The sequence below is a fragment of the Salmo trutta genome, chromosome 16 (assembly GCF_901001165.1).
Source record: "Salmo trutta chromosome 16, fSalTru1.1, whole genome shotgun sequence".
Taxonomy (NCBI): Eukaryota; Metazoa; Chordata; class Actinopteri; order Salmoniformes; family Salmonidae; genus Salmo; species Salmo trutta.
The window spans coordinates 27,143,249-27,170,904 of record NC_042972.1 but is presented as its reverse complement, the minus strand read 5'-3'; the positions used below and the strand labels follow the sequence as shown (position 1 = coordinate 27,170,904).

Here is a 27,656-nt window from a genome sequence, read left to right as displayed (position 1 = left end):
GGAAATGGATTACCTGAACTTTCAATGATCAAAGAGCACCACCAAGGACAGACAGAAGGGCGGTTATCGACAGGAACAACCCACTGAATGATTTAGATTAAATACATTTTCCATGACCGTTTCTGTATGTACAAAGTAAATGCAGCGGAGATAATTTGTTTGCTTGAGCCAAGGCTTTCATCTGACTCTTAGGGGAAGGCCCATTCCTCCTTCCCTACAAATACTGAGGTTTTTGGCATCTGAAACCTTCATTGTGAAACAGGAGATTTGTGTGGCGTAAGTGAACTGACTGCATGCAGATTAGTCCAGTCTGCACTGCTATATGTGAACTGAAAGACAATCACATCAAGTTCCCTGCAGCCCACGCCAACTACAAGGTAGAGTTTTATGAATATGGGAACTTGCCTGGAGTCATTGGCTGTATAGATGGACGTCATATTCCCATGAAGTATCCCTCTACTACAGCATATGCTGAGGAGTACAGGAATTGTAAAAACTGGTTCTCATATGTGCAGTGTGTGTGTATGTAACAGTATAGCTTCCATCCCTCGCCTCGAACCAGGGACCCTCTACACACATCAACAACAGCCACCCACGAAGCATCGTTACCCATCGCTTCACAAAAGCCGCGGCCCTTACAGTGCAAGGGGAACAACTACTTCAAGGATTCAGAGCGAGTGACGTCACCGATTGAAACGCTATTAGCGCGCAACACCGCTAACTAGCTTGTCATTTCACATCGGTTACATGTACACTCTGAATTTGCAGTATTCCAACATTGTTGCACCCTGGAAAGGTACAACTCATGACTCAAGAATTTTCCAAAACTCCTCTTTGTACGCTCAGCTTGAAGGAGGACAACATAGTGAAATCATACTTGGTGACAGTGGGTATGCATAGACCAACTTCTTGTTCACCCCCTCTGTTCATGCAATAGGACCTGAGCAACAATGGTACAGCCAAGCTCATATCCACACCAGAGGTGTAGTGGAGCTCATGTTTAGTGTGTTGAAGTCGTTTCCAGTGTCTCAAACACATTGCACTTTTAACCAAGAACATTCTGCATTGTCATAATTGCAACAGCAGTGCTCACAATTGAAGATGAGGATGACCCAAATGTCCCCATGTTTGAGGTAGACAATGACAGAAATGGAATAGCCTGCAGAGATGCAGCACTTCTCACAACAAAGATAGCTCAAATTATTTTAGCAAATAATAGCCATGGATTGGTTAAAACCTTAGGATGGGGCCTGTAGAAATGGAATAACTCCAGAGATACTGGATATAACGTCACGATGCTTGTCTCCTCCCTAACAATGCGATGTGTTGTCCCTATAGCGGAACAGCGGCTGTAAACCTCTCCAACCACTCTCAAATTCATAAAACAGACCTATAGATGCAAGGACTGACCATGCATCCATGATATAAAAATGACAGTTTTCAAGATGCACTATGCAGAAATCGCTCCGCCATTTCCTGGTTGCTAGTCTAAAAGTTAGCCTAATTTCAGTTTGTGACAAGACAAGCAGTCACTGTGTCTAGCAGGGCTCCCCAACTGGCCGAATTTGGCCTGCGGTGATTGTATGCGTTACAAGTGTTTCTACGCATAATAGAGACATGTGATCGTATACAAATGTAAGCAAGGTTTGAAATGATTGTTTTAGTCAAAAATCTTTGACCAAGGATTTGAGGCTATCAATAGTGTTTGTTTACAGTTTTTACACACATTGGAGTAAAACAAGCTTTTATGTTTGCGTTTATCAATGGGTATATATCATTAAGTCCACAAATGGACGTAGCAGCTAAGGATTCTAGCTTTAAAGGGCAGCAGTGGGTTCAGTTGGTTGGTTTATTAATTAATTAGAAGGTGTAACGTTTGTAAAACAAAATCAATTCATCTCTTCCTGTTATACTGTATGTAGTGAGTCACTAATCATGGGATGACATTTGCTATGTGGTTATGCACATAGGTCGAACTGTGCAGTGAGAATCATATCGTCCTGTCTGTAAAACAGGTAATCAATGACAAGGAAGTATAATCCTTTTGACAGTCTGCGCTGCGCCTGCGCCCTGTTCAGGTTGACCCTCGGGTGAAACTATAAAAAACCCAAGTTCCTAGGAAGTCATATGACTGATCTTTTCCAACATGGCTCGAGCACTGTTGTTGTTTGTGTTTATGTTGTCTGGTGTCTTTGCTGGACGCTACTTTAACGAGAAACAGCCATGCTATCGACCCAAGCTGACCAAGCACAATGGAGTCAGGTAACTTTAGCTGTCTTCTATCAGCTAATTTGATATGTTTGCTGTCTAGTGCTTGCTCTCCAGCTAAAAATAGTAGCTAGAGTTGTTGCAACATGGTTCTAGTCATTTTCTTTCCAGTTGTATCAGGGTGTTTTCACACAGTCCTCTTTAAAATAACAGATCTGTCATTTTTTTAAATGAAATCTGGGGTAAAAAAAAAGGAGCAAAATAACTCCGTTATCTTTGTATTCACACTGCCCTTGCCTTTGAATGAGGACTCAACTCTTTTGCCAGTTCAATTCAAATATTTAGTGGTCCGAGTCATCTTTGCATTCACATTGCTATGTTTACAAAGGAACCAAGATCTTTTTCCAACATTCACTCAATGCACTCTGGGTTTTTGCAAAGTGCAGGACAAGCCATTCCATCAGACCTTGATGGAATGATTTACCTTGATATACCTGCTTACATTTTGGAAGCTAATAGATTGCATTTAGTTAAGAGATGAGACATAAAGGAACACATTTTTTCCCTTCTTGCACTGACTTTAGTGATGATTACTTTGAGGGAAAAAGTACTTGATACGATTGTGATGGCTTGTTTCACCGAGCGATCTTAAGATGAACGCACACATTGTAAGTCGCGCTGGAAAAGAGCGTCTGCTAAATTATTTAAATGTATGAATGTAATGAGATACTATTAACATGTGAATATGATTGGAAACAGAAGAAATAGCAGAAAATAACTCATTAAATAATGCTGTAATTGAAAAGTGTACACCCGATGTAGGTTACTGCTCCTCTAAGAGCTATAATTGCTGTTGTGGTACTCGCTAAATATGTTGTCTCCTCACACTATTCAAACCCCACAATCGAAAACAGCTTATGAAGCTATCTTTGCAATATGTGATCTATAGGCTTTTCTCTGCATTATTGATAATCGCTAATGAATATGCAAAAATAGCACACGTTTGTTCCGTGAACCTGTACATCATCTTCTCTTTTGTGGCACCAATGTGAGGAGTTATGGCAGGGAAACGTTGCTGCAGCAGTCTCGTGCGGGAATAATGACAAGCGAACCTGGGGGACTTTGTATTCGCATTGCCGTAAGTGAACCGAACTCGGACCATCTCTCGAGTTCGCTTCGGGGGCTTTTTTGATGGGTTCCCTTGGAGTGTTCGCACTGCACAAAAAAAATCAGCGAACCGCGTTCCGAGTTAACAAAAGTTGTGTGAAAGAGACCAAGTCAGGCGGCAGGTAGTCTTAGTGGTTAGACCGAACCGACAACTGTCGTTCTGGCCCTGAACAAGGCAGTTAACCCACTGTTCCTAGGCTCATTGTAAATAAGAATTTGTTCTTAACTGACTTGCCTAGTTAAATAAAGTGTGAAAACACCCTCTGTCTGAAGATGGTCATTCATTTTGTACTTGCGCAACACTTCATAATTAGTTATTTTTGTGGTGTGTGTGTATATACTCTGACAGCATACAATCACAGCCATCTATCTCTCTGATATGGGAAGTACGGTGGCCAGCTAGCGCATGTCAGATGACTCTAGTACCCAAAATCCTGTTTAGCACGGGTAGCGCCATTGAGGACTTTAACCATTTTTCAAGTAGTCAACTGGGATTTCCTATGGGTTAAGGAAGGATCACATTATTCCATACTGGTCATCAGGAGGGATCAGTCAATTAATTATTTGTAAGCAAACATTCCATAACTGCAGGTGGCAAGAAATCACATCAACACCATTATCCCAGAAACCCTAGGCCCACTTCAATTTGCATACGCCCCAACAGATCCACAGATGGAATCTCTATTTCACACCACACTGCCCTTTCCCACCTGGACAAAAGGAACACCTACGTAAGAATGCTATTCATTGACTACAGCTCAGCGTTCAGCACCATAGTGCCCTCAAAGCTCATCACAAAGGACCCTGGGACTAAACACCTCCCTCTGCAACTGGATCCTGGACTTCCTGACAGGCCACCCCCTGGTGGTAAGGGTAGGTAACAACACATCTGCCATGCTGATCCTCAACACGAGGGCCCCTCAGGGGTGTGTGCTCAGTCCCCTCCAGTACTCCCTGTTCACTCATGACTGCATGGCCAGGCACGACTCCAACACCATCATTAAGTTTGCAGACGACACAACAGTGGTAGGCCTGATCACCGACAACGATAGTACTACCTATAGGGAGAAGGTCAGAGACCTGGCCGTGTGGTGCCAGGATAACCTGTCCCTCAATATGATCAAGACAAAGGAGATGATTGTGGACTACAGAAGGAGGACCGAGCACGTCCCCATTCTCATCGACAGGGCTGCAGTGGAGAAGGTTGAGAGCTTGAAGTTCCTTGATGTCCTCATCACCAACAAACTATCAGGGTCCGAACACACCAAGACAGTTGTGAAGAGGGCACGACAAAGCCTGTTCCCCATCAGGAGATTTGGCATGGGTCCTGAGATCCTCAAAAGGTTCTACAGCTGCACCATCGAGAGTATCTAGACTGGTTGCATCACTGCCTGGTATTGCAACTGCTCGGCCTCCGACAGCAAGGCACTACAGAGGGTAGTGCGACGGCCCAGTACATCACTGGGGACAAGCTTCCTGCCATCCAGGACCTCTATACCAGGCGGTGTCAGAGGAAGGCCCAAACAATTGCCAAAGACTCCAGGCACCCTAGTCATAGACTGTTCTCTCTGCTAACGCACGGCAAGCAGTACCGGAGCACCGTCTAGGTTCAAAAGGCTTCTTAATTGCTTCTACCCTCAAGCCTTAAGACTCCTGAACAGCTAATCAAATGGCTACCCAGACAATTTTTTTTACTTAACACTTATTTTTCTTATCTGCATTGTTTAAGTGCTTGTAAGTAAGCATTTCACTGTTTTCGGTGAATATGACAAATACAATTTGATTTTGATCACCAACCTTGGCTTTTTATACCTGTTAACCAATGGGACAGGGTTCTGGTCTTTGCACAAAACATCCATTAAATTATATAAGTAATTGTTGCTGAGACCTATCACTTACTGCTGAAGATATTAACATAAGATATTAACCTTTTTATATTCATCCAATGTTTATGGATGAAGTGATGACGTCTTCGCTTCTCGGGCTGTTCCCTGTGCGCACTGAGTGCTAGTGCGCATGTGATGTTGCTCCTTATAAACCAGATGCAAACTGGATAGAGAAGGTCCATGTATGCGAAAGTGAGTAGATTCCCTTGAAAACAACAGACATCGTAGACAGTCCATTTCTTATTATACCTCAGTGGTTTAAACATAATACAGGTGGCAGTATGCAACCTTTGTTTTCCAACTCGTAGAAGAAAATTGACTACTTCAAAATGGAGATGGCCTCAATGGCGCTGCCCTGTGCCCACATATGCCATAATGGGACAGATACAATGATGCGATGTCTATGGCGCTTGTCTCTAGTGGTTTCAACTGTCGAGTGTTGATTTAAATGTTCTTTATTTGTTCAGGTGTGAATTGCTTGCATCTTCTGCATTCAATTGATATCATTGGTCAGTAACTGAGTATGAGTTTATTGCATGTAATTCTTTCATAAGTTTTAATAATGGTTTAAATGTTGCCAAGTTCCTGCCGGTTTCAGAATTGTCCCATAATTAAAATTTGCTGATTGGTAGGCTACTACATAACTTTCTTCTTTAAACAATATTCAAGTGCAGAATTTTTACCCCCCTGTGATTTTGACTCAAGTGTTAATCAGTTTATTACAGAAAAGGCATATCATGGCTATCCAAAGTTTGAAATCAATGAAGCAATCAAAGCCGAGGGTGGAAACAAGGTAGCAAAGTTCTGACATGTCTGTGTGGAAGGAGATGACTGGGTCTCCAGTAGCATGGGCAGAAATTGTTTGGGACCTGACTTTTTTTGTTGAAAGCTTTTCATCCCATTTTGCTATTGGGCGCTCAAAATTCTGCCCTCCTGAAATATATAATTTGACAACTGGATGTCTCCAGAAACATGCATGGCCCTTTCAACGGTAGTAGCTATTTGGCTTCTGAGTTTTGAAAGTATGATTGTGCTGTGGATGCTTTTGAGTGCTTGACCTTTGAATGGAAAGGCAGATCTGCCAAGTTCGATCAGGGGTGTATTCATTACACCGAGTTTTCTGTTGATAAACGTTTCTTAAAAGAAAGCAAACTGGGCGGTATATACCTGAATTTGTCCAATCGAATCTTGTTTTACTTGTAACCCATTTTGCAACTGTTTGGACTAATGATTACACCCCTGGTCAGGTTTTGAATTGTCCCGTCATGGTATGGGACCTTATAAGTGCGCACTGCATTTTGTTATCCGTCATGCTTGCTGAGACTGTTTTAGCTGCTCTACATTAGAATTCTGTCTAGAGAACCTTGTACCCTGACGTCATGTCTTTCATCAGGACGTTGCCTAGACCCCACACGTTCCTGAAACTCAATGAGCTCCCCAAGACGTGGGACTGGAGGAACATCAACGGCACCAACTACGTCAGCACCACCCGCAACCAGCACATCCCCCAGTACTGTGGCTCCTGCTGGGCACACGGCAGCACCAGCGCCATGGCAGGTAGCGTAACCTCAAGTTCGCCTTTCCGCGGTCATCCGACCTGTACAGCTCATAGAAATGAACAAACTATATCCAATTTACTCGGTAGTTTTACAGACTCTCTTGCATCAGAAGGGAGCACCGTACAAACGGACAAATGGATGAATATCAGATTGTGAAATTCTATTATTTGGCCACAGATGTCTCAAACCTCTGATTCACTATAAGTACAGTGTTGCACATCTTGGTAATTAATCTTCAAGATTGTCATAAAGATTTTTGCCAATTTAAAGTCACTTGGAAACAATTTTATAACAAAGGTGGCGTAAACATTGTAGTAATTGTTCAAACATGCATGTCTGTTAGGCATTTAACACATGACTCACTCCACTGACTCAAATTCAGAGTGGTATGGCAGGGAAGCGTTGAGGCAGGGAAGTGGTGTGGCAATGCCAACCTCTGAATGTGCTGACGTGCAGTTAAAGCTTCATGGTTTCCTGTAATTCAGGTTTCTTGTAAACCTTGTTCCTGTAAAGCATGTTTGTTGTAGAATGCAAAGTACAGTTCCTCCTTTGCTCATACAAGTAGTCCTTTTATCATAACAATACCATGACTTCAGAGTGTTAGAGTAGTCCTTACTAAGTTTGACTTGTGAACATGAACATCTAAGAGCAGATTCTGTCACATGTACTGAGTTAATGGACTGGTTGTTGGTGGTTTGCTCTCCTTTGTCAGATCGCATCAACATCAAGCGGAAGGGAGCCTGGCCCTCTGCTTATCTGTCAGTCCAGAATGTGGTGGACTGTGGTGAGGCTGGCTCCTGTCATGGAGGTGATCACTCTGGGGTGTGGGAGTACGCCAACAAACATGGCATCCCTGACGAGACCTGCAACAACTACCAGGCCAAGGACCAGAGTAAGGCCTCAAGAACTCTATCTCCTAGCTGAACATACATTTTTCTTGGTTGAACATGACATTTTTTCCCATGACTTGATCACAATAATTTCTGTCACATCAAATTAAGATTCTGTTCATTTACAATTTCTCAGGCTTAAAATGTTCTCCATATTGTGTCTTGCAGAGTGCAAACCGTTCAACCAGTGTGGAACCTGCACAACGTTCGGGGTCTGTAACATCATCCAGAACTATACCCTGTGGAAGGTCGGAGACTTCGGCGCCATCAATGGGAGGGAGAAGATGATGGCTGAGATCTACGCTGGAGGGCCTATCAGGTTAGGAACTGGACCTGGTCAACATGGGCTGTGTGTCTCAAATGCAGGGGTGCAACTTTCACATTCTGAAATTGCATTTTTGTCCGCCCCAGTTTTATCATTGCACTGTGATACAAAAAAGCGGAATGTGTGCTTTAGGACCATGCGGATGCCTCAGAGTGGTCGGGTTGGCTGTTTGGAGGTTTCAGCCGTCTGGATTTTAGGGCTGCTCTACGACACCACAGAGTGTGCAGACAGGCAGTGTGAAGACACAGTTTCCGCTGCAGCTGCTGTCTCTTTGTTATGCTTTTTCTCAGTTGTCAGAGCAGAAACTGGCAGCTCTTTATTTGACGGCTGTAGCTGTCAAGGTAACTGCTGTTTGACTTAATAGAAAAAAGTATTTATTCCCAGTTCTGAGCTAGTAGTGTAACTGAAATGTAACGTCAACTAATGTTTCATCTCGACTGAAATTCTGTCTGAAGAGAAACGAACTAGCTAGCTAGTAGACCACAACCAGTTCAACTCTAGCGATCTATAAGATAGCAAAATCTAACAGCTGCTGTGTATGGAAATGTCCCTTGTGTCCTGTTTCAAGAGGTAAATTAACCTGGCTAGTTTTTGTCAGTTGACGCACCATTTAGAGCTAGCCAACGTTAGCTAGCTCACTCACTTGATGTATTATATTTTTTTAAAGTAGACATGAATCAAATCATGAAACCAGCAGCCAAATGATTGAAGACCGATATTCTGACGTTTTTTTTTTACAGCGCAATGTGAGTTTTTATTAGTCAGTATAGCAATGTAACGTTATTGATTTGTCAGATCCCCTACTTTTCACACTGACAAAGTATAAACAGCTCCACAGACTAAACTGTCATGGTACACAACACAATATTGATGATGATGAATGGATACAGATATATTTGAATGCCGAATCATGTTCATATCATCTCCGACATAAATTACTGCATTTTAAGAACATCAATAGAACATCCTATATGCCAGTAACTCTGAATATCATGCACTCGGAAATATTATTCCTCTGTTGGAAGTGTAAAACACAAAAGGGGGCATATGTTATGATCTTGTGAAGGCTGGCTGAATTCTGGCAAAGAGTATGTTCTTTTGTCTCATGCCTTCAGATTCTTCTTGTGTTTTATTTGCTTGGAAATGTTGATACTGAAGACTTATCAGAAGAAACTGTGTAACCTTGCATTTATAGTTGCTAAGAAATGCATTGCCATTTAATTGGAATGTTGGTTGTCCTCGCACAGTGGCAGAAATGTAAAGTTATGTATCACTAGATTTGATTTTATTACTAGATTAAGGGTATACTGTGGAACTTTCATAGTCTGGATGCCGTATATAGAATAGCCTACTGTATGACGAAGGGTCTGTATTGAAAACATGAGATTTAGTCGGAGTCGCAAATGGATAAAAAAAAAATTCATGGCACAAGACACCTGTGTGATTTGCGCCTGTCTTGGTGGACTAATCATTGAGGAGCCCACGGGGATGCCTCAGTCCAAGAATATGGCATGTCTCTCGCCAGAATGCGCGCTCTCCCGCCACTTTGTGGATATTCATTGTATCATAACTTCATTGTGTGCATTGTTGTCCATCAATTCCCCATTACGTACATCACCAGTAGAAGCCTACATTTACCTTTAATTCCCATAATTTCTAATCTGCAAACTTTGTTTTGGTTATGGTAATTTATGTTAATGAATTCAATATATTATTAGTCATTTACTGTTCTTGTGTGTTTTGCAGAACTCACAACCTATGCTACACTTGTGAGAAACAAGTTTTTGTTTATTTCATTCCATTTACGAGTTTTGTCAACTTATTAATCGTATTTTGTTTGAAATGCTCCTGTCAATGTTGAGTAAGGACGAGCACCTGATTACACATATAGAAGTAGGACCGGTGAATGTGCCCATTTGGGGATGTCTGATTTTTGTATTTCTGATTGTCTTAACTCACCACCACTAATGAGCTGTGGAGCTTCTCAAACTATTTTTTCTTCACTGCAAAGAGCAAGTAAATTAAGTATCTTTTTTGAATCAATTGAGAATGACAACAGTTCCTCAAAGTATTTGAACAATATTTCCAGCTTTCTCCCTTTTGATAACCACAAGTCATTAAAGGGAAAGATGTAATTCTCTGATCCAGTGGAAACATAAAATACCTGATTTACTTTTCCCTTGCACAAATAGCCTCCAGCTGTGTTTGTCCCGAGCTCACTGGCACAGGAAACAGGGGGCTCAGAATATTTTATACAATGTTGGCTAGTGCAAGTTTCGGGGCACCCAGTTGATACAATGTTTCAAGATGCAGATGCAGATTGGTTACGCATGGCCAATGTGATTTATAGAATATTTATCAGGATATTTTCTACTTGCAGGCTGTGATGTTTTTGCTTTATGTAGGTTATTACATAACTAGCAATAAAAGTTACTTTTTGATTTATATTTTTCATTTAGATAGAATGTCGATTAACCATAGACAAGGATTTTGAGATGCAGCGATTATAAATGAAAATGTGCATATGAAAATCATGATTGGTAAAAATGGTCAAATTGGCACTCCAAATGGAAAAGGTTGCTGACCGCTGGTGTAGCCTATTACCTGCAACTTCAGGCCAGCAGCAGGAGGAGGGGGTTTGGGAACAGGTCTTTTTTTTTCTTCTGGTTAGGCTCTCTGGCTCCCTCTTGAGTCATTTATTTAATTAAACCGCGTGGTTAAAGCATCAGACAAGTTCAAACATATAGGGTGTGTCTCTATACGACGACACCATTCTGTATACTTCTGGCCCTTCTTTGGACAAATCAAATGTATTTATATAGCCCTTCTTACATCAGCTGATATCTCAAAGTGCTGTACAGAAACCCAGCCTAAAACCCCAAACAGCAAGCAATGCAGGTGTAGAAGCACGGTGGCTAGGAAAAACTCCCTAGAAAGGCCAGAACCTAGGAAGAAACCTAGAGAGGAACCAGGCTATGAGGGGTGGCCAGTCCTCTTCTGGCTGTGCCGGGTGGAGATTATAACAGAACATGGCCATGATGATGATGATGATGATGATGGTGGTGGTGGTGGTAGTAGTGGTGGTGGTGGTAGTAGTAGTAGTAGTAGTAGTAGTAGTAGTAGTGGTAGTGGTGGTGGTGGTGGTGGTGGTAGTATCATCAAGAGTAGATGTCACTTGGCTTTTCATTGATAGTATCTCTACTGCTCCTGCTATCTCTAGAGAGTTGAAAACAGCAGGTCTGGGACAGGTAGCACGTCCGGTGAACAAGTCAGGGTTCCATAGCCGCAGGCAGAACAGTTGAAACTGGAGCAACACCACGGCCAGGTGGACTGGGGACAGCAAGGAGTCATCATGTCAGGTTTGGACACTGTTAACAACCCTCCAGACGAGCTTCAATGCCATACAACTCTCCTTCCGTGGCCTCCAACTGCTCTTAAATACAATTAAAACTAAATGCCTGCTCTTCAACAGATCGCTACCTGCCCGCCCGTCCACCATCACTACTCTGGACGGTTCTGACTTAGAATATGTGGACAAATACCTAGGTGTCTGGTTAGACTGTAAGCGCTCCTTCCAGACTCACATCAAACATCTCCAATCCAAAGTTAAATCTAGAATTGGCTTCCTATTTTTTTTTAACAAAGCATCCTTCACTCATGCTGCCAAACATACCCCCGTAAAACTGACCATCCTACCGATCCTCGACTTCGGCGATGTCATTTACAAAATAGCCTCCAATACCCTACTCAATAAACTGGATGCAGTCTATCACAGTGCCATCCGTTTTGTCACCAAAGCCCCATATACTACCCACCACTGTGACATGTATGCTCTCGTTGGCTGGCCCTCGCTTCATAATCGTCGCCAAACTCATTGGCTCCAGGTCATCTACAAGACCCTGCTAGGTAAAGTCCCCCCTTATCTCCGCTCACTGGTCACCATAGCAGCACCCACCTGTAGCACGCGCTCCAGCAGGTATAGCTCTCTGGTCACCCCCAAAGCCAATTCCTCCTTTGGCTGTCTCTCCTTCCAGTTCTCTGCTGCCAATGACTGGAACGAACTACAAAAATCTCTGAAACTGGAAACACTCATCTCCCTGACTAGCTTTAAGCACCAGCTGTCAGAGCAGATCACTGCACCTGTACATAGCCCATCTATAATTTAGCCCATACAACTACCTCTATTTCATTTATTTTGCTCCTTTGCACCCCATTATTTCGACTTTGCACTTTCTTTCACTGCAAATCTACCATTCCAGTGTATTACTTGCTATATTGTATTTTCTTTGCCAGCATGGCCTTTTTTGCCTTTACCTCCCTTATCTCACCTCATTTGTTCACATTGTATATAGACTTATTTTTCTACTGTATTATTGACTGTGTGTGTGTTTTTACTCCATGTGTAACTCTGTGTTGTGTGTCAAACTGCTTTGCTTTATCTTGGCCAGGTTGCAATTGTAAATGAGAACTTGTTCTCAACTTGCCTACCTGGTTAAATAAAGGTAAAATAAATATAGGCCAATGGAAAAAATAGAATCTTTCAAGAAAAGCCTACTTTTGGTGGGCCAAGATTTTATTTTTGTCAGGGACTGCCCAAGTAGAAATCCCCCCCCCCCACACACAGGTGTATTTAGAGGGCAAGTTGGTCAGGATGATATCTATGAGGGTGCCCATGGTTATGGATTTATGTGGCACCCCATTCCCTACATAGTGTAACTTGTAGGGAATCTATAAGTTATTCTATGTAGGGAATGGGGTGCCACATAAATCCATAACCATGGGCACCCTCATAGATATCATCCTGACCAACTTGCCTTCTAAATACACCTCTGATGTCTTCAACCAGGATCTCAGCGATCACTGCCTCATTGCCTGCGTCCGTAATGGGTCCACAGTCAAACGACTACCCCTCATCACTGTCAAACGCTCTCTAAAACACTTCAGATATCCTCTACGGGCCACGGTGGCAGTATTGAGAATTTTGAAAAAATGTGCCCATTTTTAACTGCCTCCTACACCAACTCAGAAGCTAGGATATGCATATTATTAACACATTCGGATAGAAAACACTCTGAATTTTCTAAAACAGTTTGAATGGTGTCTGTAAGTATAACAAAACTCATATTGCAGGCAAAATCCTGAGAAAAATTTATTTAAAAAAATGAGAATTTTGTGGCTGTACTATTTAGTGTCATTGTTTATTAGATACCATAGTGAGAAAGGATTCAGTTCGCAACTCCTACGGCTTCCACTAGATGTCAGCGATCTTTATAAAGTTGTTTGAAGCTTCTATGATTAACAGGGAGCAAATTAGAATGCATTGAAGTTGACGTCCCTGGGATGTCGTCACTTCCATTATGGCCTGCACCTGCGCAATCATGAGACACGAGACATTTTTAAAAAACGTTTTTCTAGACACAGGTGAGGTCGGGTTGAAACATTACTGATGTTTCACGTTAAAAATGGCTCTAAAGATTGATGCTGAACAACGTTTGACATGTTTGAACAAACATAAATAGATTATTTTTGTAACTTTTTTAACTTTTCGCTGTGAATTCACACACCCCCCCGCGCTACTTTTTAGTAGCCACCGAAGCGCTAACAACATGGAACAACTTGGAGTTATTTGGACATCAATTATGAACTTTGTCAAAAGAAACCACATTTGTTGTGGACCTGGAATTCCTGGAACTGCCAATGGATGAAGATAATCAAAGGTAATGGATTATTGACAAAATTATTATTGATATTACATGGTTACAAGATGATGCTAAGCTAATTAGGCTAGCTTATTGTTCTTAGCACAGCACCCGGTTTATTGCAACTTGTGATTTCCCAGTAAAGTTATTTTGAAATCTGGCAAGACAGTATCATTTACGAAATGTTAAACTATAATTATTTGAATGACAATATTATAATTTACCAATGTTTTCGAATAGTAATTTTGAAAATTGTAACGTTGTTCACCGGAAGCATTTCAGAGAAGAAAAAAATCAGAATTTCACCGCTACTGTAAAATGCGGTTTTTGGATATAAATATGAACTTGATGGAACAAAAAATGCATGTATTGTATAACATAATGTCCTAGGAGTGTCATCTGATGGAGATTGTCAAAGGTTGGTGCATAATTTTAGCTGGTTTCTGCTTTTGGTGACGCCTGACCTTGAATTGAAAATGGATGTTTGTACTTTTGTGGCTATGTACTGTCCTAACATAATCTAACTTTATGATTTTGCCGTAAAGCCTCTTTTGAAAATCGAACAATGTGGTTAGATTAAGGAGATGTTTATCTTTTAAATGGTGTAAAATAGTTGATTGTTTGAGAAATTGAAATTATTAGATTTTTGATGTTTTGAATTTCCAGCCTTGCTAGCAATCCCGTCTCAGGGTTCATTGCTAACCCGTGGCCTCAACAGGATATAGCCCTTGGTTCATCCCAGACTTGACTGCCCTTGACCAGCACAAAAACATCCTGTGGTGTACTGCACTAGCATCGAGTAGCCCCCGCGATATGCAACTTTTCAGTTAGGAAAGCTAAGGCTATCTTTTTCAACCAGAAATCTGCATCCTGCAACACTAATTCCAAATAGTTTTGGGACACTGAAATCCATGGAGAATAAGAGCACCTCCTCCCAGCTGCCCACTGCACTGAGGCTAGGAAACACGGTCACCACTGAAAAATCTACGCTGGATAATTTCAATAAGCATTTTTCTATGGCTGGCCATGCTTTCACGAGTGGAATTTCAAAGTCCCTCATGGTTTCTTGGTCCGTGTCTTCCAGGAAAAAGTAGCCCTGCTTGACGGCCCGGTGGACCTCCAAAGCACAGGCCCAGACAAGCATCCTCCTACTTCACAACAAAGCCGCCTTCACTCATGTTGCCAAACACCCTCGTGAAACTGACTATCCTACCGATCCTTGACTTCAGCGATGTCATTTACAAAATAGCCTCCAACACTACTCAGCAAATTGGATGTTGTCTATCACAGTGTCATCTGTTTTGTCGCCAAAGCCCCTTATACTACCCACTACTGCGACCTGTATGCTCTCGTTGGCTGGCCCGCGCTACATATTTGTTGCCAAACCCACTGGCTCCAGGTCCTCTAAGTCTTTGCTAGGTAAGCCCCACCTTCTCAGCTCACTGATCACCATAGCAACTCCCTCCCGTAGCACGCGCTCCAGCAGGTATATTTCACGGGTCATCCCCAAAGCCAACACCTCTTTGGCCACTTTTCCTTCCAGTTCTCTGCTGCCAATGACTGGAACGAATTGCAAGAATCACTGAAGCTGGAGACGTATCTTCCCCTCTAACTTTAAGCATCAGCTGTCAGAACAGCTTACCGATCACTGTACCTGTACACAGCCCATCTGTAAATAGCACACCCAACTACCTCATCCCCATATAATTGTTTTTGCTCTTTTGCACCCCAGTATCTCTACTTGCACATTTATCACTCCAGTGTTAATGTTAAATTGTAATTATTTTGCCTCTATGGCCTATTTATTGCCTTACCTCCCTACTCTTCTACATTTGCACACACTGTACATAGATTTTTCTTTTGTGTTATTGACTGTACGTTTGTTTATCCCATGTGTAACTTTGTCGTTGTTTTTGTCGCACTGCTTTGCTTTATCTTGGCCAGGTCGCAGTTGTAAATGAGAACTTGTTCTCAACTGGCCTACCTGGTTAAATAAAGGTGAAATTTGGAACTGGACTGGGTTAACATGGTGACTGCTTCTCTTCTCATGAGCTCCAACCTAACAGTGACTGTGTATGGATTCGGAAAAGATGTAAAGCCAAGTCACAATCAAATAGGCATATGTCTGATATGTAACAAAGGGTTTTTATTTGTACTATTTTCTACCTTGTAGAATAATAGTGAAAACATCAAAACTATGAAATAACACATGGAATCATGTAGTAACCAAAAAAGTGTTAAACAAATCAAACTATTTTAGATTCTTCAAAGTAGCCACCCATTGCCTTGACAGCTTTGCACATTCTTGGCATTCTCTCAACCAGCTTCACCTAGAATGCTTTTTCAACAGTCTTGAAGGAGATCCCACATGCTGAGCACTTGTTGGCTGCTTTTCCTTCACTCTGCGGTCCAACTCATCTCAATTGGGTTGAGGTCGGGTGATTGTGGAGGCCAGGTCATCTGATGCAGTACTCCATCACTCTCCTTCTTGGTCAAATGGCCCTTACACAGCCTGGAGGTGTGTCTGGTCATTGTCCTGTTGAAAAACAAATGGTAGTCTTACTAAGCGCAAACCAGATGGGATGGCGTATCGCTGCAGAATGCTATGGTAGCCATGCTGGTTAAGTGTGCCTCACACCACCTCCATGCTTCATGGTGGGAACCACACGTGCGGAGATCATCTGGTTTCCTACTCTGCGTCTTACAAAGACATGGCGGTTGGAACCAAAAGATCGATTTCCACCAGTCTAATGTCCATTGCTCATGTTTCTTGGCCCAAGCAAGTTTCTTCTTCTTATTGGTGTCCTTTTAGTAGTGGTTTCTTTGCAACAATTCGACCATGAAGGCCTGATTGACGCCGTCTCCTCTGAACTGTTGATGTGTCTGTTACTTGAGCACTGTGAAGCATTTATTTGGTCTGCAATTTCTGAGGCTGGTAACTCTCTAATGAACGTATCCTCTGCAGTAGAGGCAACTCTGGGTCTTCCTTTCCTGTGGCGGTCCTCATGAGAGCCAGTTTCATCATAGCGTTTGATCGTTTTTGTGACTGCACTTGAAGAAACTTTCGAAGTTCATAATTTTCCAGATTGACTGACCTTCATGTCTTAGTAATGGACTGTCATTTTCTCTTTGCATATTTGAGCTGTTCTTGACATTAATATGGACTTGGTCTTTTACCAAATAGCCCTATCTTCTGTAAACCACCCCAACCTTGTCACAACCCAACTGATTGGCTCAAATGCATGAAGGAGGAAAGAAATTCCACAAATTAACTTTTAACAAGGCACACTTGTTAATTGAAATGCATTACAGGTGACTGCCTCACGAAGCTGGGTGAGAGAATGCCAAGAGTGTGCAAAGGGTGGCTACTTACATTCTTCAAAAATAGAAAATATATTTTGATTTGTTTAACACGTTTTGGTTACTACATGGTGCCATTTCATAGTTTTGATGTCTACAATGTAGAAAATAGTAAAAAAAATAAAGAACCCTGGAATAACTTTTTAGGTGTTTCCATACTTTTGACTGATTCTGTACTTCGAGTCAGCTGAACTCGTGGATACTGTTTTTATGTCTGTGCAGTTTGAAGGAAGTTGCTAACTAGTATTACCCATAGACTTCCAATCTGCTAGTCCATTCTATTTCTTTTCCCTGCAAAAACATACACAAAAAAACATGCCGACTGTAATTGGTTTCACTTTAACTAAAGTTTTTGTTTTCTGTTCTTGGTAGCTGTGGAATCATGGCTACTGACAAGTTGGACGCCTACACTGGAGGCCTGTACTCTGAGTACATTGAGGAGCCCTTCATCAACCACATTGTATCTGTTGCCGGCTGGGGCATGGATGAGAACGGTGTGGAATTCTGGATCGTCCGCAACTCATGGGGAGAGCCATGGGTAAAATCTGTACTTAGTCATTTAGCAGAAGCTCTAATCTAGAGCGATTTTTACAGTTGGTGCATTTATTTTAAGGTAGTTAGGTGAGACAACCACAGATCAAGTAGCTATCCACAAAGTCAGTGCTAAGAAAAGACAAGTGAGTGTTGGTGAAAGTCAAGGGTGTTTTATAAAAAAAAATGATTGGGGGGTTAATCAAGATGCATGGTGAAGAGGTAGGTTTTTTTCGGAAGATGGACGTTAGGGGGAAGCTTGTTCCATCCTTATTGAATGAATGAACACTATGCATGCCATATTGGAGCTGGTAGTCTGTAGTGATCTTTCATGGCACTAGCTGCAGCAGAGAATGTAAAACCTCATGCTCTACTATAGATTTACAAATCCTAGCCTTTAGCCGTTCCTGTAGTTTATTAACTTGACTATTACATGAACTTCACTTTCTATTGTTCATGTGCATTCTAGCATCTTTATCTAGCTGAAACTCCAGATTGAGTAAATTTGTTTTCTTGCCAGGGTGAGAAGGGCTGGCTGAGGATCGTGACCAGCGCCTACAAGGGAGGAAGTGGCAGTCAGTACAACCTGGCACTGGAGGAAGACTGCATGTACGGAGATCCCATCGTGCCCAAGACCTACATGTAGACAACAGGCAGTGGGACCAACCAATGTTTCTTCTAAAGACCTGGGGCCTCCATCAACCGTTGTGTAAATTTCACACTAAATATATGTCCGCACATATATAAATATTGAGATTTTATGAATCGGACCTGTCGTAAAACTGCACGCGTGAACGAGCGTTAACTCGACCTGGAAAATGCCCTCATTCACCTTTTTATGGTGACAATAAGCCCTTTATTTGCTGTATAAATTGGAATTAGGCCACAGTTTTTAAAAGAAAGCACAAATTTGATCAAATGTTTTTAGAGGTGTTGACAGAATCTTAATATTTTGCAGTAACTTATGCTGTATTTGGCAAAGGACAGTTTCTGAAAGGGAAAAAAAGTGGCAAATTTTTGTGGACCTGTCAGTAGAATGTTTGAATTCAATGTTTTGCATAGACTCTTCCCCCCCCCCCCCCCCCCCACCTAAATATGCTGGACTTCCCGTGAATTCTGAAACGTTGTCTACTCTACGCTCAAACATTTAATTTATGGTAAGCTACTGACAGTTCCATATTTACTTTAATGTAAAAGCCTATCTTATAAACCGCACTGCCTATGGGATTGCATGGGCTATATATTTACTAGGCCCATTTTAAATGATGTGCATGGTAATTTGTTGTATGGCTAGCATCCAGAAAAGGTGAGAAATATATTCTGCAATGGTTATGAAAATTAAAATAGGAAATCATTTCCTAATTATTTTAGATTGCATAAAACTAAACGTATACCTATTTGCTCTTCTAACAGCAAATGGTTGCTCTTTTTATGAATAAGCGTGTCATATCTGCCATTTGCACAAAATATCAACTTGCCTGCTTGGAATACCAGACTTCAACCACTAGAAAATGTGTGTTTGCATGGAGGTAAGCACATTTTCAGTTTTTATGAATGCCAACTTTTGCATGTAGGCAGCATTGATAAATGAGGCCCCAGAAGCTGTTACACAGAATAGGCAGCATTGTATATCTACAGTTTTCTATGACAATCTCAGGCTACTTCCACATGGTAAAATTAGGAAAAGGGAAGTTATTTAAAAAAATGTTGCCTTGATGTGCTTTTGGATCTTTTTCTTATACAAAATGTTACTGAACAAGTCATTATGTACAAATGCTGATATTAGGTGCACAATTAGCTTAAGCTCAAAAGGCTAGGAAGAACTAATTGTGGCTGTAAATGTTGAAGCTTTGATAAATTCTGATGCCACTTATCTTTTGCTGTATGCAAATTTAACTGAATGATTTCAGTATTCTGAAAGCAAGGCCAGGATTCAAACAAATGCACTGACATCTCACTGCACTTGGCTTAAAGGTAATTTATGTTTGTCTTCATGACAGTTTCCACAGTTCAATTTGTTTGGATCCAGGCCTGTTACAGAAACGTGTTTCAATAGCTGATACATTTTCTGAACCACCACAAAATGAATGGTGGATGTTGCTACGTGTGTAACTAATAAAACCAACATGTGTCAAGATCCTTGTCAAATTGAAAAGGGTAACCATGAAAAAGGCCAAACCTTTTGAGCAGTCAGTCATATTACCACAAAACAGAAAATGGACAACTTTGGCTCATACTAATGGAAACTACAGTGAAACGAATGGAGCTGCACGAGTTCTCCACATACCTCCAGACAAGCAATGATACACTACATCCTAATTCTGAAAGTCATGTGTTTACACATTTGAAAATAAAAAGTTGCAGGTGAAAGTCTACACCCAAGCGGTGAGCTGTCTGCTTCAAAATTCAAAATCGGCAATGTTCCAGTCCTCGTTCAGCAGATCACATCCAGGGATTGGCTCATAACCAAAAGGTCCTGGTCTTCCCGCTACATCCTCAATTCATCATGATGAAGTTGGATTTGCAGTGAGCTGAAAAGGAGCAGAATGATAATTATATTTTAAGCTTTATAACTGGGCAAAAGGAAAATATTTAATCACGTAGACAGCTTTGGGCCATGAAAAAGATGGTGGAAGAGATTGACCTATGAACTCCGCAACAGGGTCATGTTCTCCCTCTGTCCGAATGGTTCCAGCGATGCTGTCGTTCTCCAGGATGGGCAGGAACAGCTGGACAAAGTCTGAAGTGTACGGCGGGGCAATCACATCCAACACCTGATAGGGCAAACACAAATATCAATATTTTCACTTCCACTACCATTTTCTCAAGCGCAACTAAATTGGACCAACATCTTTAGGTTTCACTTCTCTTTAAATAGTTTCAGCAGGCCTTACTTCTGTTACGAAGTAGCGAATGAGAGAGATGTCCGTGTTGAGCTTCTCCAGGCACTTGCGGATGTATCCGACCACAGGCAACACGTAGCCCCGACTCAGCAGGTGGACCATACGATCCAACAGTGTCTTCTTCAGCTCCATCTGAAAGGGACAACACTCATACAGTCAGCTAAGAACTCATCCACTGAAAGTCTATGGGTAGTTGCATGGTCCCAGATTAAGCCTACGCATACACACACACACACCTGCTCCATGACGTCAAGCTGGGAGTGTTCTGTCTCAAATAGCTTGATCAGCAGCTGGAGGACCTGTGGGTGCAGAAGCTGGTGACAGGTGCTGATCTGGGGAATAAAAACAAATATGATGGTCTTAATCTCTGTCCCTACCATCTGATTGGTCTTTAAACCGCAAAACAATTCCAAGAATGACAGTTAAAGGCACAATGTGTGTATGTCCCAAATGGCACCCTATTTTTTTTATATAGTGCACTACTTTTGACCAGGGCACCTAGCGTAAAGGTAGTGCGCTATATAGAGTCATTTGGACTTATTTATCATAGGTACTGTGAGTCAACCATAATACCACAACTAAAACATCCTCCCTCAGCCAGTGAAAAAGTGCAACCCCTACCTCATCCAGAAGTGCTAGATGGACAGGGGTGTGGTCTGTCTGGAGCTGGAAGTAGCGGGGCTCAGAGACCGTCCAATCAACCCATTTCAGCACCCCCATGGCAACAACCGGGAACCTGAAAATGGACATAGTGATGTCTCAACCGACAGTGGTAACCAATTACATTATTGGAATCCTCTGGCTTTAGCTACATATTTTGGAGATCATTGATGGGCTCACTAGGTTGCCTAGTTGGCTGCTGGGCTCACCGGATGCACTGGTACAGAGTGCTGAGCTCAGACACCAGTTCTGTGGCTCCTTTATTCTCATTGCAACACAGGTTATGGACCGTCTCAATGGCCTTGGAGGTGGACTTGAGCTCATCCTTGTTGATGTTCACTCGTTTGTTCTGTGGATGGATGAAAAGAGAGCCATACTGTTATCTGGGCGTTTTTATTTGGGTGAAAAAACACATGTAATTGGATAAAACATTTTCACATACCGGTAAAAAAATATTTCAAATTCTGCATTTGAGCAACAACAGAACATCTGATAAGCTTAGTAGCATGAGGGATTATGTCAGGGGCGTTTTTGTTTCGGGTACCTTTTTCCATGTCTCGACCACACTGGCAGCGTAGGCCAGGATGTGAATGTATTTGTGTTTATGGTCCTGGTTGATCTTGGAGCCTGGCTTGAACAGCGACTGCATGAACAGGTCCAGGAAGGCAGGCACTCGAATCTGAAGAGACAAGGGAAAATACTTCAACCATTCTCTCAAAAGACAATATCAATAGCTGAAAGACAAGCAAATCTCATTTTAGCATCCAGGTAAAGCTAGCCTGGTCCCAGATCTGTTTGTGCTGTCTTGCTAACTCATATTGGTCATTGTCACGTCAAACATGCAAGGCAACCGGTGAAAATATCCCTCCATCTAACTTGGAAAATGGCACCTTATTCCCTATGTAGTGCACTACTTTAGATTTTTTGGCTTGATGCCCCACACTAACCAGCTCTACGGGAGGCGGGTCCATGCTGCTGAACATTTTGAAGAGCACAGTGATGTCGGCAGGGTTGAGTGCCCCTTTGGACAGCATTGCGCCCAGGGCCTGGCAAGCTCGAGGGTAGGCTGCTGCTGTGCCCAATGCCAGGGTGATCTGACTGGCATCATGCCCCCTGAAATGAAACCGCACAAGGAACAGTACAACACTCAAATTAGCTCACTTACTTATCGTAAATTCCGGACTATAAGCCGCAACTTTTTTCCCAGCTTTGAACCTCGCGGCTTAAACAATGACGCGGCTAATATATGGATTTTTCCCGCTTTCAATTTTCTGTGACGTGCTCAGTTTTTTGGCGGCATGAAGCTTTCATTAGACCAATGAAATTGACGAACGGGTTAAGGTCAAACAACTTTTTTGTTTACTGTTTAGATTAAATCGAGCGCTCTCAAACTTCCCATCATTCTGATTACAGTAGTCATTTTGTCACCCTCATCATGGCAAAGACACGGAGAAATGCATATGATGCAGCTTTCAAGTTGAAGGCGATTGATCTGGCTGTTGGAAAAGGAAATAGAGCTGCTGCACGGGAGCTTGGTCTTAATGAGTCGATGATAAGACGTTGGAAACAGCAGCGTGAGGAATTGACTCAGTGCAAAAAGACAACTAAAGCTTACTGCAAATTTTTTGTTACAAGCCGTGTTTCGTTAAAGCCTGTGTAAAGTTAATTTGTTTTAATGTACCGGTAGGCACCTGCAGCTTAGACATGTGCAGCTTATGTTCAAAATTATAATTGTAAAAAAAATTCAGTGGGTGCGGCTTATATTCAGGTGCGCTTAATAGTCCGGAAATTACGGTACTTAAACCGCTTTATTCCTGGAGGAACATATGGCCTGTAATAAAATTAGCTACTATACAACAGTACTATACCCATTTAGTTGAGATTGTGACAGTTGAGAGCATAACTTCATTAGACTGCCTTTTCCACAAAGCTGCTCACTCAATGTTCACGTTTATTGTAACACTGGATTTTACAGATAATACAACCATCCTTTCACAAAACGCAGGAATCAATTTAAATAAATGAAATGCATTTCCTTCAATCATATGTAATGCTGCCAAGATGGAGGACCTGCATCAGCAGCCTATGCTCCTTATAAGAGCCAAATGCTTGTCAAGTAAGTCAATGCTGGCAAAATAGTGTAGAGGGCTGGATACCTCTGATGTGCAGACTTCTGTACTTCCTGGCCGATCCTTCGCATGGCCGACCCTCCCTGCTCCTCCTGAGACATGATGGACATCATGGCCTGGGCAAACAGGTAAGTGTGCTCCCCGTGACACACCATCTTCTGTAGAACACAGAAAAGGAGGAGAAAACAGTTCAGCCCCAAACCAACTAAACAATCAGAGACACTCATGCCAAAAGACAGGTAGCCTGCAACATGTTGTGTTGTGCTACCAATGTCCTGCAATTACATATTGGTTTGAGAAATACTGATTGAAGTAACACTTTAAATGATTCAAAACCTTGAATACATCACATTTCCAAAATCATCAAACCAAGGATTTGTATTGAGTGAGAATGACAGATATGCCTAGATCTTATTCTTGGGAACACCAGGGCCGGTATTCATAAAGCGTCTCTGAGTAGGAGTGCTGATCTCTAGAATATAATTATATGGACAGGGGGGACCTGATTAGAGACTCACAGCGAATTCTGGCAGGTTCTTCTCCAGGTTGTCCTCTCCTCCATCCAGCAGTGTGGCCAGAGAGGTTCTCAGGACCCTGGAGAACACCTCCAGCTGCTGGCACGCTGTGGACACACTGGTGATCTCCCCCTGGTAGCCCGCGTCTGAGATGAGCTGAGGACACACACACACACACACAAATCAGCAAGGAGAGGAGGAACATGACACTGTTTGACCCATAACGACATTAGTTATTAACTGCTGGGTGATCATCAGTACCTTGACAGTGAAGTTGAGCATCAGACAGTCAGGGTGGGCCTCGGCCAGCTTGTAGAAAAGGTCTCTCCAGGTGGTGTGGGCGATCATCTGTTCCAGCCAGGCAGGAGTCTGAACCAACAAGAGGACAGGGTTACTAAACTCAGCAAAAAAAGAAACGTCCTCTCAATGTCAACTGCGTTTATTTTCAGCAAACTTAACGTGTAAATATTTGTATGAACATAAGACATAAACTGAACAAGTTCCACAGACATGTGACTTGACTAACAGAAATGGAATAATGTGTCCCTGAACAAAGGGGGGGGGGGGGGGGGGGGGTCAATCAAAAGTAACAGTCAGTATCTGGTGTGGCCACCAGCTGCATTAAGTACTGCAGTGCATCTCCTCATGGACGGCACCAAATTTGCCAGTTCTTGCTGTGAGATGTTACCCCACTCTGCCACCAAAGCACCTGCAAATTCCTGGACATTTCTGGGGGGATTGGCCCTAGCTCTCACCGATCCAACAGGTCCCAGACGTGCTCAATGGGATTGAGATCCGGGCTCTTCGTTGGCCATGGCACAACACTGACATTCCTGTCTTGCAGGAAATCACACACAGAAGGAGCAGTATGGTTGGTGGCATTGTCATGCTGGAGGGTCATGTCAGGATGAGCCTGCAGGAAGGGTACCACATGTGGGAGGAGGATGTCTTCCCTGTAACGCACAGCGTTGAGATTGCCTGCAATGACAATAAGATCAGTCTGATGATGGTGTGACACACCGTCCCAGACCATGACAGACCCTGCACCTCCAAAATCGATCCTGCTCCAGAGTACAGGCCTCGGTGTAACGCTCATTCCTTAGACAATAAACGCGAATCCGACCATCACCTCTGGTGAGACAAAACCGGGACTCGTTAGTGAAGAGCACTTTCTGACAGTCCTGTCTGGTCCAGCGACGGTGGGTTTGTGCCCATAGGCGACATTGTTGCCAGTGATGTCTGGTGAGGACCTGCCTTACAACAGGCCTACAAGCCCTCAGTCCAGCCTCTCTCAGCCTATTGCGGACATTCTGAGCACTGATGGAGGAATTGTGCGTTCCTGGTGTAACTCGGGCAGTTGTTGTTGCCATCCTGTACCTGTCCCACAGGTGTGATGTTCGGATGTACCGATCCTGTGCAGGTGTTGTTACACGTGGTCTGCCACTGTCCATCCTGTCTCAGGCGTCTCACAGTACGGACATTGCAATTTATTGCCCTGACCGCATCTGCAGTCCTCATGCCTCCTTGCAGCATGCCTAAGGCACGTTCACGCAGTTGAGCAGGGCCCTGGGCATCTTTCTTTTGGTGTTTTTCAGAGTCAGTAGAAAGGCCTCTTTAGTGTCCTAAGTTTTCATAACTGTGACCTTAATTGCCTACTGTCTGTAAGCTGTTAGTGTCTTAACGACCGTTCCACAGGTGCATGTTCATTAATTGTTTATGGTTCATTGAACAAGCATGGGAAACAGTGTTTAAACCCTTTACAATGAAGACCTGTGAAGTTATTTGGATTTTTACGAATTATCTTTGAAAGACAGGATCCTGAAAAATGAACGTTTATTTTTTTGCTGAGTTTATATACACTGTATACTATAGGGTTTCTACTATACTCTGAGGGAAACAGATTACATGCAAGAACACAGAGAATTAAAACAATTTATATGATTAATCAAGTTTTTTTTCTAGGAGAGAAACAGTAAGAGTGAAAAAAAACAAGCAAGCAGGAGTGCACCAGTTTTGAGCTATCTATCACATTCAGATCACAGCAAAGCATTGGTGGTTTGTCTTACACTGGCGACTGATATCTCACCTCTCCCTCCACGGTAAAGATGGAGTCAGCCTTCTGTGGGTCAAAGTGCTTGATCAGCAGACTCTTCAAGTGATTCTCTACCCGTTCCTGCACCTGAGCTGGCTCTACACCTGCGATACACAGTCCGAAAAAACATACAATCCACTATACGTCTCAAACAGTGTGAGAGGAACAAAAACCCCATATATTCAGTGATTGTGGAGTCCAGGGCTTCGTCCCAAATGGCATCCTATTCCCCATGCAGTGCAGTGCACTACTGGTCAAAAGTAGTATACTGCATAGGGAAAAGGGTGCCATTTGCAGCCCAGTCCAGTGTTGTTTACCCATCTGGATGAGCCACTCTGCCAGCAGGTTCACAGTCTGGGCCACAGCAGAGTAGTTCTCAGACAGGAGCTGGATGACGTGTTCAGGGGAGCCACCAGCCTGAAAATATCTGTGGAAACAGAAGCCTCTTCAGGAAATGGTTTGACTCTTCACACACTAACGTTACTAGGCAGACACACGCAATAGTGTGTTTACGTTTTAAGGGTGTTGAATACAGCAGGCTCCATGATGTAATCTCTGCTGGAGAACTTCTGTAGGCAGTCCTCCTGAACTTTCCCATCATTCTCCCCTTCAACATAGTCGTCCTGCTATATGAATGTCACATCACTTCAGCCAAGGAAAGAACATCTTAACATTGAAGCTATCACCACGTAAATTCGCGATTTGGCTCTGTCAAACAATGAATCAACAGCCTGCAACAATGTAGCTACAATATATTTTTTTAGCTACATTGCCATTACTAGCGACATTGTACATTCACTAGCTGGCTACATACAGTAGCTAAAGATTGTTTACATTGCCATCCGGACCATCCCAGTCTCCAATATTCCTCTCGTAATATTCCTCGTCCATGATGACGAGAGAATGAGTAGGGTTTATAATGTGAAGCACACGGCGAGTTATAATAAAGCAGGCCTAGCTAATACTTTAGAAAACAATACAGAGTGTGTTTTCAAAACAATTAGATAGCCTTTGCCTAAACTAACTTGCTAGTAAAACAAATCTCAATCAGATATCTGAAGGTCCATAGTTAGATGCGCCCATTGCGCCGCCTTGTGGCTTGGCAGAATAAATGCGTGTTTCCTGCTGTAGTGTAGACGGACAAACGAGAAATACAAACAGATTAATTCCAGTTGATTTGCTCTCGAAAACAATGGACATATTGTGGTGCGACTTTTTTAACTGAAGATGCACGACTGTGGGGTAAACAAGGGGTAAAAAGAAGGATATGGAACTGTTTTGATAACCGGTGTGAGGATTTGATAGAAGAAAACAAAATGGTGGAAAATAAGAGCATTGGGGAAAGAAATCTCCCATCTTCACTCATCAGTGGTTAAAGAAAAGATGAGGACTTGGAATTACACTGAACAAAAATATAAACGTAACATGTAAAGTGTTGATCCCATGTTTCATGAGCTGACATAAAAGATCCCATACATTTTCCATATGCACAAAAAGCTTATTTCTCTCAAATGTTATAACATCCCTGTTAGTGAGCATTTCTTTGCCAAAAGAATCCATCCACCGGACAGGTTTGGCATATCAAGAAACTCATTAAACAACATGATCATTACACAGGGGCACCTTGTTTGGGACAATAAAAGTTCACAGTTGTCACAACACAATGCCACTGATGTCTCAAGTTGAGGGAGCGTGCAATTGGCATACTGACTGCAGGAATGTCCACCAGAGC

At 42.5% G+C, this 27,656-nt stretch overlaps 2 protein-coding genes across 4 annotated transcripts; one reads left to right on the top strand and one right to left on the bottom strand.

The window, feature by feature from the left end:
• Positions 1 to 2,083: 2,083 nt before the first annotated feature.
• On the top strand, positions 2,084 to 19,760 carry LOC115150442 (cathepsin Z). 2 transcript variants are annotated; one of them, XM_029693729.1, is made up of 7 exons: positions 2,114 to 2,262; positions 5,977 to 6,054; positions 6,655 to 6,818; positions 7,533 to 7,712; positions 7,879 to 8,029; positions 17,467 to 17,632; positions 18,146 to 19,760. In XM_029693729.1, exons 1-7 carry the CDS (start codon positions 2,147 to 2,149, stop codon positions 18,269 to 18,271), a joined length of 981 nt encoding a protein of 326 aa, XP_029549589.1. In that variant the 5' UTR covers positions 2,114 to 2,146; the 3' UTR covers positions 18,272 to 19,760. The 2 variants fall into 2 exon arrangements, with proteins under 2 accessions (XP_029549591.1, XP_029549589.1); XM_029693731.1 differs by lacking the exon at positions 5,977 to 6,054 and having other exon boundaries at positions 2,084 to 2,262.
• LOC115150441 (negative elongation factor C/D) lies at positions 19,342 to 27,000 on the bottom strand. 2 transcript variants are annotated; one of them, XM_029693728.1, is made up of 15 exons: positions 26,759 to 27,000; positions 26,438 to 26,547; positions 26,242 to 26,351; positions 25,919 to 26,028; positions 24,094 to 24,201; positions 23,836 to 23,988; positions 23,345 to 23,475; positions 22,136 to 22,301; positions 21,733 to 21,867; positions 21,398 to 21,537; positions 21,150 to 21,264; positions 20,765 to 20,860; positions 20,520 to 20,660; positions 20,270 to 20,399; positions 19,342 to 20,156 (listed from the first exon to the last, which is right to left on the bottom strand). In XM_029693728.1, the coding sequence occupies exons 1-15, from the start codon at positions 26,813 to 26,815 to the stop codon at positions 20,122 to 20,124; spliced, it is 1,737 nt and encodes a 578-aa protein (XP_029549588.1). In that variant the 5' UTR covers positions 26,816 to 27,000; the 3' UTR covers positions 19,342 to 20,121. The 2 variants fall into 2 exon arrangements, with proteins under 2 accessions (XP_029549588.1, XP_029549587.1); XM_029693727.1 differs by having other exon boundaries at positions 26,438 to 26,550; positions 26,759 to 26,999.
• Between the last annotated feature and the right edge of the window lie 656 nt (positions 27,001 to 27,656).